We start from the raw sequence: 13,564 nt of genomic DNA on the forward strand, positions 1-13,564 counted from the left end.
TCCATGGTTTCTACCATATCCTGTTCAAAATTTCAGACTTCTCAGATATTAATTAATGACTGAATCTGAGGATTGCTTGAAGGTTGGCGTTCAGAATGCTATACAGTGATAGTAGGCGAGGTAGTACACATTTTCTCGCACGTCTCTCAGATTGACAAAAGATCTTAGTATCATAAAAGTGTTGGTGATCATAAAACAACCAAAAGTTAAAAGTAATGTAAACACACACACACAGAGAAAAGTGGATGACCTGACTTCACTCCCTGTGTGAGTTGAAGATTAAAACCAGCAGTAAAATGCATGAGACGCTTCAGTCTGACTAATCCAACCTCAACTTGAGTCTGATTGACACCAAACACGTTGGCAATTTGTGTCTGCTAAAATTTTCCTCTCAGCAAGCAAAACAAGCTCCTCTACTGAAATGGGAATTTGACAACTACTAGAAACATATACACGATGTATATTTCAAACATACAAACACACATTTCAGGATGATCACTCGCAATGTACAAATGGATGAATGTTTCACTCAAAAGAAGCGAGAAGTGATTCTGAAGAGGATGACAATATGCAGGGGTGCTTTTAAAAAAGTATGCAGATAGTTTTTTTTTATCCAATTGCCTGCACCAATAGCGATCTTCAGTAACAGACTTTGCTGGATGAATATCTTCAGTCCAACGGTGTGACAGGTCAAAGATGCTTTACCACGCTGAACTTTCCTATAAAGCATGGCTACTGGATGCTTGAAATGTTTAGGTATGTACAGTGTGTACAGAGGGGGCCTTTTGCCAATGTACATGATTACTGTTGTATTAAAGCCATATTACCTTTCTTACCTTTACGTACAACCCACACTGGTTGTTGATCACTGCATCATTTGACACGTATCAAGTTCATTCTGTTCATTCCTTCTTTCATTTCACTGCGCAGCCCTGTGTTGTAGAATGACAAAATACATTTCAAATAAATGTACCTACCTTCTGGGGGAATGCATAAGGACATCCACTAGTGGAAAGTCAAGTACTGTACTTAAGTACAATTTAGCGTATTTCCATTTTATGCTACTTCATACTCCACTTCTACTCCCAACCCTTTAGGTTTGAGACCCCTTACAAAAATGTTGTCTAGTTGGGCCTCTTGTCACATTTCAGATGTCCATGAGTTGTTTTCAGTGACACCAGAGAGACATTTCCACTCTAAACTTCTGCTTTCATTTAAATAACTGTTCAAGGCCCAAAGAGGTATACTAGACACTAGAGAAAAGTCTAACAAATATGAAATTCTCTTTCCTACCCCATTAATCATCTCACCCCTCAGATTTATCTTGTGACCCTTTGGTAAAAATGTATCTCACTGAAAGAGGCAGAACAATCACTTTTACTTCGATACTTTAAGATCATTTTGCTGTACTTTTATTTAAGTAGGACTTTGAATGCAGGACTTTTACTTGTAACAGAGTAGCTTTACATTGTTGTATTAGTACTTCTACTTTAGTAAAGGATCTACATACTTTTCCCACCACTGAGGACATCTTACACTGCTTACACTAGTTCAGCAAATCAATCTGATTGGAGAGAAATGCATTTATTCTGTGTTCTTGTGGTAACGCAGCCCAAAAGCACCAAGATGATGATGCAATTCATTTAATTTAGTACACACGAAACACAGGTAATATATGTGGACATCCAGCAGTTTGATTTAAAGCAGCTTATATGAACCATTCAGTGTGCCAATTGTTTGAATTTTTTTCTCTCCTGTATCCATTCCTTGTACGGTTGTTTAACAGACACACAGAGACCGCCACACTCAGAACATGAAAGAATCACAACCATGTGCAAAAGTAAACTAAGAACTCTTTTATTCTTTTTTGTTCAGTTTATATATCTATCTTTAGTTGTTTTTTTTTTTTTTCTACGCGAGTCCTTTAAAAGTTTGTCGTCATGCTAGGTGCAGCTTCAGTGTTGGTAGTACATGCAAGGTTGTGGATTTTGTTGGTAGAGGTTTTCACACATCGGACAACTGGAGAGAGGGAGAACGGGGAGCTGTGGCTCTGAAACCCAGAGTGGACGAACACTGACCACTCTGGAGTCACCAAAAAAATAAAAAATAAATAGAAAGACAAAGCCCACAAGGGTTAAGCAGAAGCAGTTCAGTTCTTGCTGTGATAGTTGCCATCCAATCCATAAATGGGGACGGTTTTTTATCATGACATCATCAGTTGACATCTTTAGTGCAGTCAAAAGAAAAACAAAACTCTAGGAGCAGGCAGTCTTTAGGGGGGGAATATACAAAAAAACAAACAAAACTCAGACAATTTTGTAGAGAGAGAATAGAACAGGAGAAGAACAAAGACTGGGGGAGGAGAGGGGGAGGGAAACTTCATTCAGATCCTGTTTGTGATCGGGTGACATTAAAGGAGACATCAGGAGTATTGCTTGCAGCTTTGGTCTGGGTCTATTTGTCAGGGGGCACTGGATCCCACCGATTTCTGTGATTATTTTTTGAACCAAATTTCAAGGTTTCTACCTTCAAGTCAACTAAGGCAGATTCCCTTTTCCTGCGTTTCTAATACTGACTCATAAAACAACCAAATATAAGTAAAAAAGGTACATATATGACATCACACGTGCCAGCTGGTGGATGCCACTTTTAGCTGAGGCACCTTACAGTGCATATTTTTTTTTTTTAAACATTGTTGGCTACAATGGGGATGAAGCCTGTTAACCCCGGCAGTGTTAGTGCCATGCTTTATGGTGCCCAGTGAGTCACAGAGAACCACTAATACTTACTTAGGAACATTTACATCTCCACAATCCCAGCAACAGGGAAATAGTCAAAACAGTTTGTAGGATGGGATGAACTGATTGTACAGGGAACAGAATTTGTCATTTTTGTTGTTTTGTTGTTCCTTATATACACAGAACTACTATACTGCAGCAATAATAATTGCAGGTCACAAGATACACGTGGCCACCGACAGCTACAGATGCACTAAAGAAGCCTGACAATTCAATTTCCCCCATACTGAATGGAATACACAGTTTTTGTACAAATCAAAAAGTACATTGTTCAGTGGATATACAAAAGCCAAACAGTAAAGGGTTGATTCCCCCCCCCTCCCAAAAAAATGTGTGCGATATTTAAAAAAGAAAAATCTTTGTAAGGAAAATACTGGGGCAGAGACACACATGGGCAACATCATCTTTGGTGAAGACTCCACAGAGTATGCTTAAAGACGTCTGAGCACACATAGATTTGCGTACGCACACACGCATGCACACACACACACACACACACACACACACACACACACACACACACACACACACACACACACACACACACACACACACACACACACACACACATTTCCTACAGCTGGGAATAGGAATTCACTTCAGTTACTTGGAAATATGTCCTCACTTACAAATTTAAAACACAAGGACATTTATGCACTCAGGGTGTAAAGGTGGCAAGTCAGATCACAAAGGTCTTCTTGAACTACGCAACTAACGTGTTTTCTGCAGATATAGAAGAGAGAAAGCATACAACTTGTGAGTATGTTCATACAGGGACTCCGTGTTACTTCACTGCTCCTCTAGGTGTTTCCAAAGAGAATTATGTGGAGGGATTACAACATGTTTGCATTTCAGACTATCTCTACAGACTGGCATAATGTGGCATCTAGTGAATGTAACTTCATATACTGTATGTGGCACCACAGTACATACACCGAGCCTTCTATTAATAGTTCAACTGACAGCTATCATGGATCCCTGCCACAAAGTTACATAGTTACAAGATCTGAGAGGTCTGTTTATGCTATCACTATTTTCACTGCAGTATTATTCCCGATCCTCAAATGCCCAATCTTAAGAAGAAAAAAGAAAAGAAAAGAAAATACTGTCCCTCCCCCTCCCCCCAAAACAAACAAGCAATTACAAGAAATCTAGAAAATAGAGACAAAGATTCAAAGCTGCCTGTGGAGGAAGATGCTGGCATTCATTCAAAATCATTCACTGATGGACGCTTTCCACCACGTGTTTTCTGCTCTGTAGGCCCCCCAGTTCAGTTCCCATGCAAAGCCATGGCTTAGATCAAGGAAAAATACAACGTGCAGCACCTCCCAAAGCTTGTCCCAGACCCAGGCGAGGGGAGGAGTCGGAGGTGGGTGTGGGGGGATTTTTTGGGGGGGAGGGGCTGCGATGCTCTCAACATGACCCCCCCATGGTTCAAGTATGAAATGAAAGTGACATAAAATAACTTACAGAACATATGCACAAATGAATGAACAAGACATAAAAAATCAACAAAAGTGGACTAAACTGCTGCAACACCTGGCCTGTATATGTGAATCAAACAGGACCACAGTATTTTGTAACATTTTCATCTTTAATAAAGGGGCTAAGAACATGTAGTCTCATCTAAGGAACGGACCAAATAACACACATTAAAATGTTATATAACTATAAGTTCTCTTTCTTTTCAGTACTAGATTTACATCCTGAAGATTTATGCATCTTTAAATTAAAGTTTGTCATAGTCATTCATTTTAGCAAGTATATCTTTTTTTTTTAGGTCCATACACATTGGTTTTAGTTAACAAGGAGCCTGTGTTTCTAGGCTACATTTCACCCTAAACCGGCTACACTCATTGATCAAGAAAATAGACAAAACTGTATCATTTCATTTTCCACATCTACGGCATTAAAAACACGATTTCTCTGGGAAACATAAACAACTCAGTGGTGTAAAAACCATGGATTCCAGTTTTAAAACAGAAAACAAGTAGATGAAGAAACACCATCCATTAAAATCAAAGTACAAAGGACAAAAATCAATATGATGGAAAAGACATGGTGAGGCTGAGGTCCTCTGAGGAATGAGAATGATGAGCTATGGATGGATTGTGAAACTACGCACGTTTATTTCCACAAGTACAAAGTGCACGTGCGTGCCGACACATGGGACGGAGGTAAGTGTCTCTGTAGGCTCGTTGTTAATAGGGGGGCTCTGTTGCTTTCAGGCCTGGGTCAGGGGGGAAGGAGTGGGGGCTTTAGGAATCCCTTGGTCCCTTGACTCCCTCAGGAGCTGAGGGTGAACTGGTCTTGCTCAATGGGCTTTTTGACCCAGGCCCCCAGGCCGGCCTTGTGGAAGGCCTTGATGAGCGCCTGCTTGGCAGAGTGGTACTCTGTGGCTGCCTGCTTGGCTTCATGGTAGGAGCTGGGCTTGAGCATCTTGATCCACAAGATGGATGACAGCTGAAAGGGAGAGAGACACAGACGAAAAGTAAGTTACGCTGTATTAAGTTCTGCAGTTTAAGCTCTGGATGATTTTTCTAAATAAATATAAAGCTCATAACAGCAGCTCTGCTGCTGACAGACAGATTCTGCTTGCTCTAATTTTAGGGTTAGTTTTCCCAGATGTTAACTTATACTCACAGTGTCAATTGTTGATGTTTCAGTTATTCATATTTCACCAATCAGCTCTCTGTATGTGCTCAGGGAACCATTCATCATGCTACTGCTGGAATTCAACGTCCTGTTTGACCTCTACAATCTCTCATTGATGCCGCACAAGTACCCCAGCTCTTTTCCCTTAATCCAGTTTTTCAAGGAAGATTTTAAAGCTTGCTTCAGGCTGCTTAATGTGACATGAATCAAATCTGTCACAAGATGAATCTCAGTGCAGGAAGATTGACATCTACCATAACATAGCAAATAAATTCTCAAATTGTTATCCAAACATATGACTGATTCAACAAAAACCGGAATGGATGATGAACCAGTCAAATGCGACCAGCAGAAACAAAAAGCAGCCCGTACTACTGATGAATAGGGCTGCGTATCAAACTGCTTCATGTTACGGACGGAAATGCTTCAAAACAAAAGGGTGCAGTACGTCTACCTTGGAGTGTAGGCGCACCCAGTGGCTGTAGAGGGCATTCTTACAGAGGCGTGAAGCGCGACCCATGTCGTCCTTGCCTGTGGTTGCATTGATCACCTCCAGGGCCTGGTCACCCACCGTCCAGTTCACACTGAAGTTCGGTGCCTTGCCTGGCTGCCTGGCCTCTGCGTTACTTATACCTGGAATCAGAAATGAGGGTCAAACACTGAGCAGATAAACTTAGAACCCTTTCCCAACATTATGTTAAAACCCTCAAAACATAAAAAAATAAGTAAAACAAATATCTTCAAGCTTCAAGCAGAAAAGGGACTGTGCCAGTAATAAGATACTAATTTTCTTTCTCCTTCCTCCAAAGCTTCTGTGGGAGACCCACAGGAACTGAACCTCCTGCTTCCCACTGCATGGATGTATTAAACAATGGATGAGATATCCAAACCTGGCGGCCCATTCCTTCAAATGACAGCTTCTCCCACAGCTCTAATATCTTTCAACAGCAAGTTTATTCCTTGCTTCTTCTTCTTTTTGTTGTTCTACTGAGTGGAGACAAAGTACCATCCAGCCCAGGGGGACTCTGAGGTCAGAGGCTGCTCTCTTCCAGCACACTACAGGGCATCGGCCTCCACTGTGTCTGAAGCGTAACTGGGAGATATATGAATGCCATAAATCCTGGTGTCTTGTTCTTTGTGTGTGTGTGTCTGTATTAAGCTCCTTGGTTCCATTTGGCAGCACTTGTGGCAGAAGATGATTTAAAGGGGATGAAATCCTCAGTGTTCTAATGCCACAGTGCTTCACCGCTAAAAACTCTCTAAAGCGGAAAAGGTTAATAACCCCTACTTTTATCTCCTTTACCTGCCATTTAGAGAGCAACCAGAGAGGAGGAGCAGGGGGAGCTGCATATCGCTGCGGGCCCTGTGATATGATGCCCCTTGTCATCCCCTAGGATCTAAAAAACACATGACAACATCTTCACTTCGCCTGTTTGATTTTGAGTGTTGAAGTAGCTTTTGTTGTTGTCTGGTTTGTACTTTTGCAGTCATGGATTGGGTTTTGTTTATTCTTATTTGTTAAAAATGTTGATTTGCTAAACCCTTCCCCCAAAGTTCAGTTTTAGCCTTTCATAAACCAAAAACACAAGAGAACAAGTGTGAGGAATGGAATAAACAGCTTACGTAAGGTGCAAACGTTACCATGTCAAGCTAATTAGCTTACTACCTACAGTACTTACCAAGGAGGCCACTAACTACATTAGTTTTTGGGGTTATGTTAAAAAAACCCTGTAAGGCTGGAACATCTACTGTGTAGTATTTCCCCACTGTGTGGCAACCGATCCTGGATGCTATCAGAGTTCAGGCTAATGTTAGCAGCTCTGTCCTGTTCTTTACTTGTTTTGGGGGAAGTTTACACTCCAGCAACCGCAGCCCATGTTACTTGAGATAGTCATACATTTGCTAAACACATCAGTTAGTCGTCATCCTAAAAGCCTTTTCTTTTGTAACACTGTTTGAAAATACGAACAAGTATGTAGGCTAAGCAGCCTCAGCTAAATGAGAGTTAAGAACCAAACGTGGTTTATGTAAAAAAGTTTGGCAAATCAAACATTTCTTACAGGGGAATTTTACATGCTATCGTTTTGCAAAGTCCTCTGAACAAAAAGAAGACAAAGACTGAATGCTACATCTAAAAAAGGAAAGTCAGGAAAAAAAAGGCAAGACGAAAAAAGTGCAGGAGTCCTGGTCTATATGGCCTTTATAAAAGGTCAAGTCAATGCTGAAAATTTACACAAAATGATAAAGCTATTCAAATTTCCCAGGAACTAGGTAAATGTCAGCTCAGATTAAACAAAGGAGAAAAGCAATAACTGTCTTCCTGCTGTGGACTGACCAGTGAGGTGGATAAAAGTGTTTACCGTCTTCCGCTTTTAATATTTAGATAACTGAAGTTTGATTGGCAAAGATTCACAAGGAGATTCCCTCAAAACATGAAAATGTGAACTTCAGCTTGAACTCTTGTTGAAGTTAAAATTTCAGCATCTTTCAGCAGAAATCATATCTGAATATCTTCTTATTTCCCCATCTACTCCACATCAAAGCAGGCACTGACCACTGAGGAGAGGCCTGTTGAGGGTGAACTGCTGGGGCAGGTCCTCGATATCTGCGATGCGCTGGTACATGGCCCTGGAGAGGTGGTCGGCATGGTAAAGGCTGCCAAGGATGATGCTGGAGAAGTAGATTGGTTCTGTGAAGTAGCTCATCAAAGAGCCCTGAATGCCCACCACATTCCACCTGCAGAGGGAAAACACACACACATTAGATAACCTGGAATAGGGGCTTATTTGTTGGAAATGTCCTGTTTTAACCACGTGATTATGGAGAAATTTGTTTAAATGATGTTAACCTGAAAACACACTTCCATTTAGAGGTCTGTCAGTTATTCAGAAGATGATCAAACGGCCACATCAGACCAAACCAAACACCTTGCTTCACCTCACAAGACTTTATTCACATTCATAAATATCAGAAAACATCAATTACATTCAAATGATTTGCATGACGGACACCTTGATTCCATAGCAACCATTTGCATTAGCTGCCACAATCAGCAAACAAAGCTTGGGAATGTTGAACACTTAATATATGTGTGAGCTCTTTATGATTAGCGCAACAGCAAACACCATCTTTTCTACCAAGTTGTTATTACAAACTGTCATCTCCGCATTGTCTTAACCATGAAAATATGCTTCACAAAAATGCAGATGATTTTCAGTAGACGACATGTAATGATTGTAATCAGCCTAAAAAGTGCCTGGTGAGGACTGTGTTCTGTATGACAAACATGAAAAGGAGAGAAAGTTGCTTTTGTGCATTGCCAAGTTCAGAGACTGAATATGCAAAGAAATATAATAATGTGGTATGTGTATAAGTGGACACACACATGCAACCGCACAAGCAAAATATATTAGTACATAACCAGCCAATGCAATCTACCACACACGGCCACCCACAATCCTACTGTTGTGTACACTCTGAGTATCCAATTTCATTTTCTACAAACTTCTGTGTATTTCTACGCTGTGTTATTAGCCATCTCTCCCCAGTCATTTTCCCATTGACATGCTCTGTGAAGCATCGTCTGCCCACCTCACTGAGAGAAAGAGAGAGAGAGAGAGCGAGAGCGAGAGAGAGGGTGAGTTAGAGACATGAAGAGAGAGAGGGGCAGAAACAGACACGAAAGAGGGGTGGAGAGGGAGACAGTGAGGGAGGACATGAGGGGTGAGAAAATAGGAGCAAGAGGAAAGTAGAAGAAGGGAGAGAGCAAAAGTTAGAGATGAAAGATTTAAAGGCTAAGGTTGGTGTTATTTTATATATTTTTTGTTGCCAACAAATTCCATGAAAAGACCGAAACCAACCATGATTTAGTCTCTCAATACCTTTTCCCTGGACCAAACCCATACATTCTAAGACATACTGTACATGTTTAAAAAAAGGTCACAAATACATGATTTCATAAAAAAGGCTAAATTATTTCCTAGGCACCAGCTAGGCACTGTGTTTTTAGCAAACATTATTCAAAGAGGGGTAAATAGTGCATTTGCTAAGGACTATTTTCAGCTGCGGATTAATGCACATTTGGAATATTACTAAGTATTTACAGAAACAGGACGGTGTATGTGGGATTAGCTCAAAAAAAACTACAGCGTGTGTATTCATGGTGATGAAGGAGCTTTCCGTAGTTTTTGGACAACAACAGAGCTCAGTGGCACAGAGGAATAAGCTATAAGAGATTTCGGCTACACAGACAATACTAGCAGTTAGTAGGATTGTTGGGTTTGGTCTTTTTGTTGGACACTGACAGTGTGATGATGAGCTCTTCTCATTCTCCCTTTCACTTCAGACAGACTGTTGTGAAATTACCAACATGGACCCAGAACAATGAGGAATATGCAAGCATAAGACCCAAGGCTACCCAGAGGGACCGTTGTTTCCATATGCAATATTCTCTGTGTATATATGTGTGTGTGTGTGTGTGATATTGTGTGTGAAATGGAGGGAGGGCAAAAGGAAATCTCATAGCTGCGAGCAGTAAAGCACACATTCAGCACAGTCAAACTTCATAATATTATACACCTGAAAACACTTAAGGACACACACACAGTATAGAAAAAGAACCCACAAACAAGCAAGCACACGCATTTTGAGTTATGTTTTCAGAGGCATTCAATTCCATTCCTGTCAAACATCTCTGTATTTCTTTGTTGTTATCTTATTCAATATCATGCTCTGTGCATCCACACACACACACACACACACACACACACACACACACACACACACACACACACAGACCCATGAACAGGGTCAGAACAAGTCAGAAAGCACCACGTTATCAGCTGTTAAAAAAATAACGACAGGAGGAAACAGGGCAAACAGAGAGAAATAACCCATTAAGAACTTTGCCTGTTTGCTAATGTGCCCATTAAATAGCTGGTAACAACAGACACTAAGGCAGAGAACTGCTTGTTCTCGCTGAAGCCGTGGGGCTGGGCATGTAATCAAAAGAAAATGAGAGGAGAGAAAACAATGTGTAAGGAGGGAACATTACGGGCATGGTCAAAGTGTGCCAGTCAGTTGCTGTATTAAATAGCAGCCCCACAGCTAACAATCACTCACATGGGGTACAGAAGCAGGTGGGCAGCAGATTTCTCACCTAGCTGTGTCATGACAGGGCAGAGTCAGGCAGAGGGAGAAGCCTTGCATAGTCTTTTCCTCACAGTGGAAGAGATATACTCATAGTACCAATCCCTTATCTTAACTGTGAAGGGTACATTTTCTGATGCTCTATATCCACTCAGAACTGTAACTGGTGTCAACTTTAAAATATCTCATGTTTTTCCTTGTTATCCAGATAAAAACCCCACATGACTAAATGTACGGTCTGCAACCTATTTTGCCCTCTACTGACTTGGATCGCTCCACTTTGGACAACCACACAAAATCGGAATCACTAGTACCGGTACTGACACGCTGAAAGGGCAACAACACTTCTCACACAGTGCAAACAGCATCCGCTACACAGTCGACATCTCCCTCATCAAATACACACTCAGCATTCAATCACTCTGTGCGTTCAGGCAAGGTATTACAATCCTGGACGGAGAAGGAAGGGGAAGAAGAAAAGGGGCTCGTGAGAAGAGTTATGGAGAAGTTTTACCGTTCATCACCAAGGGAGGCACAGTGTTGCCTTGAACATGGACAGAGACTAAAGACGCTATGATCTGCCTGCAAAAATGCCCTAGAGACAGGGGATCCATCAATTCAGCTGTCCCTGACACTCCCTGAAGAAAATGATGGACTTGAAATGACAAAGCGAGGACAAGATGCAATTCATTGCAGTATGAGTAAATAAAACACAGCAAAAGAGCATCATGAAATATGTATACTATATGGCTAAGGAATGGGTTAAGTATAAAGTTACAACATGAGAATGAAACATATTTACTTGTAGTATATGAAGCAAAATGTACATTCTGTTTAAAGAAATAGTTTGACATTTGGCCAGTCTTTGTACTAAGCTAAGCTAACCAGCTGCTAGCTGTACACTAGCTTCATATTTAGCTTACAGACACAAGAGTGGCATCAATCTTCTCATCTAACTCTCAGCAAGAAAGTGAATAAACAAAACAGGTTCTAGTTATAACTGAATATTAACTATAACATAAATCACTGCAGTAATACTTTCTAAGGGCTAAGTTTGAACCAAATTACCTTGCGATCTTGTCACTGCAGGACATGGTGAGTAATCTCTCCCCCTGCAGCACCCCATCCCAGGTCTGGATGGTGTTGCTGGACCTCACAGGGATGGTGCCCTCCCCCGACTCAATTTTGGTCCTTAACTGGCCCCGTGCTTTCCGGTTGGGATGTCGGTCTCCTTGGTCTGAGTGAGGCAGCAAGGGAAGAGAGGGAAAAAAAAAACTGTAAAAGAAATCACGTACTAGCTCCCTGCATCAAGACAAATGTGCCTGACTAATGTGATTGGTTTATAAAACAGCTTCACATACGATAGTAAAGGACACCTGTGCTCGAAATTTTTGATCCCTATCAATATAAAAATAAAGATTCCAAGAAGAGAAAGCGAAAAATGGCTTCCACAAAAGCATGACCTATTATTTATTATGTTATCAATGTTTTCTGCTGTTCCACCAGCAGGCGCCATCTATTCAGTGACTAATTGAATGTGGCTGTTTTCTATTCAGTCTGCCATGTGCAACGGAAAACACTTTGACAAGAGTAAGAGGGAGGTTAATCAGACAGACAGTGTGGGTGGGCTGGGTGGGGGAAAGACTGATAGAGACAGACAGCGAATGACAAAAAGCTCTAATTACTAGAGCCTTGTTTAAATGTGTCTGTAATGCGTATTTGGACATCGGAGTAAAATTCTAATTAAATGAAACCAAGCATAAGAGGAAAACCTACAAATTTAATTAAATAAAAAAAAACACTGTTGTTAAAACTGGATTGTAAACTAAGATGAGACCAAATTAAAAACATGTTGGCTGAGCTGAGGAGGAGAGATGAGGCTGGTGTGAGGCAGCGAGCGGATGCTCTGCGATCGCTCTGTACCTTCCACTCCGGCCTCGTGGGGAGAGAAGATCCTGGCGTCTCCACAGGGCGAGGTGCTGATGTAGAGGTGGAACTGAACGTTGTCCTTTAACCTGTAGCCTCCCTTGTCACACTGCACGAATATCGACTTCTGGTGGTCCTCCTTGTTGTTGCTATGACGACAGACACATGGAAAATTGAATACAGGGCTAACAAACAGCACAAAACCTTTAGCTACATTTTTTTTCATTACAGCTCATTTGACTGGACTTAAAATAAATGGTATTAGATACAGAAAAGAGCAGTGTAGCTACATGTAATTAGATTATCAATACAAGCAACCTCCCAACAAAACATTGAACTGTGCTTGAAGAAAACAAATCTTACACCGTCCACTGACCTGAGGAAGAACTCCAGCTGAGTGTAGAGGTACCTGATGAGCGAGCGTCGGGCGATTATCTCAGCGTGGCAGTCATTGAGTGCCAGGCCACGGTCGCTCATGTACTCACCGTTGATGCATTTGGTTCCCGTGGAGACACAAATGACCTGTGCTTCCTTCACATCTGTCCCTGTTGGGGGTAGAGGGAACAAAGACATATTAGTCAACCCTTGAAGTACATACTGTACATGTGCTACTGGTCTAAACTGTGTTTTAATACTCATGACAGGACAGAGTTTTCTATTACAAATAAAAATTCAGCATTGAAGTATCGCTGAAGTATCATTGGCAAAATGCAATGTATGTATCCAAAGTCAGAACAATTATATTTAATTATACTATATATTATATTATATTATTATTATTAGATTATTAATAATGATGTGTTAATGTGTGAGTAGTATTTTGCTGTGTGTTTGGTTGATACGGAGCTAATTTTAAAGTCCCCCTCCACTCAAAAATGTGTTTTGCTTACTGTTACTTCACTTTGGCCTTCACTGTGCAGAGTTTGACACTTCAGGGCTGTTTTCACATTCATCTGCTGAAGGGGGAACATTTTTCTGTGTTCACCTTAAATCTCAAATGATTTTGTGACATCACAAGGTTTAGAAGCCAATCGTGG

General features: G+C 41.1%; 1 protein-coding gene across 12 annotated transcripts in view; it reads right to left on the minus strand.

Moving 5' to 3' along the window:
- Window positions 1-1,833: 1,833 nt before the first annotated feature.
- Window positions 1,834-13,564, minus strand: part of adarb1b (adenosine deaminase RNA specific B1b) — a 118,570-nt gene continuing 106,839 nt past the window's right edge. For 11 of the 12 annotated variants that reach the window (XM_044216078.1, XM_044216075.1, XM_044216077.1 and 8 more), the window contains 6 exons: window positions 12,904-13,072; window positions 12,525-12,676; window positions 11,670-11,838; window positions 8,008-8,189; window positions 5,908-6,086; window positions 1,834-5,261 (listed from right to left, as the gene is read on the minus strand). In XM_044216078.1, coding sequence (XP_044072013.1) covers window positions 5,085-5,261; window positions 5,908-6,086; window positions 8,008-8,189; window positions 11,670-11,838; window positions 12,525-12,676; window positions 12,904-13,072 — 1,028 coding nt within the window. In that variant the 3' untranslated portion in view covers window positions 1,834-5,084. The remainder of the gene's footprint in view (window positions 5,262-5,907; window positions 6,087-8,007; window positions 8,190-11,669; window positions 11,839-12,524; window positions 12,677-12,903; window positions 13,073-13,564) is intronic. The other variant, XM_044216085.1, reaches the window with a different exon arrangement.

This window comes from Siniperca chuatsi, linkage group LG12 (genome assembly GCF_020085105.1).
Source record: "Siniperca chuatsi isolate FFG_IHB_CAS linkage group LG12, ASM2008510v1, whole genome shotgun sequence".
Classification (NCBI taxonomy): Eukaryota; Metazoa; Chordata; class Actinopteri; order Centrarchiformes; family Sinipercidae; genus Siniperca; species Siniperca chuatsi.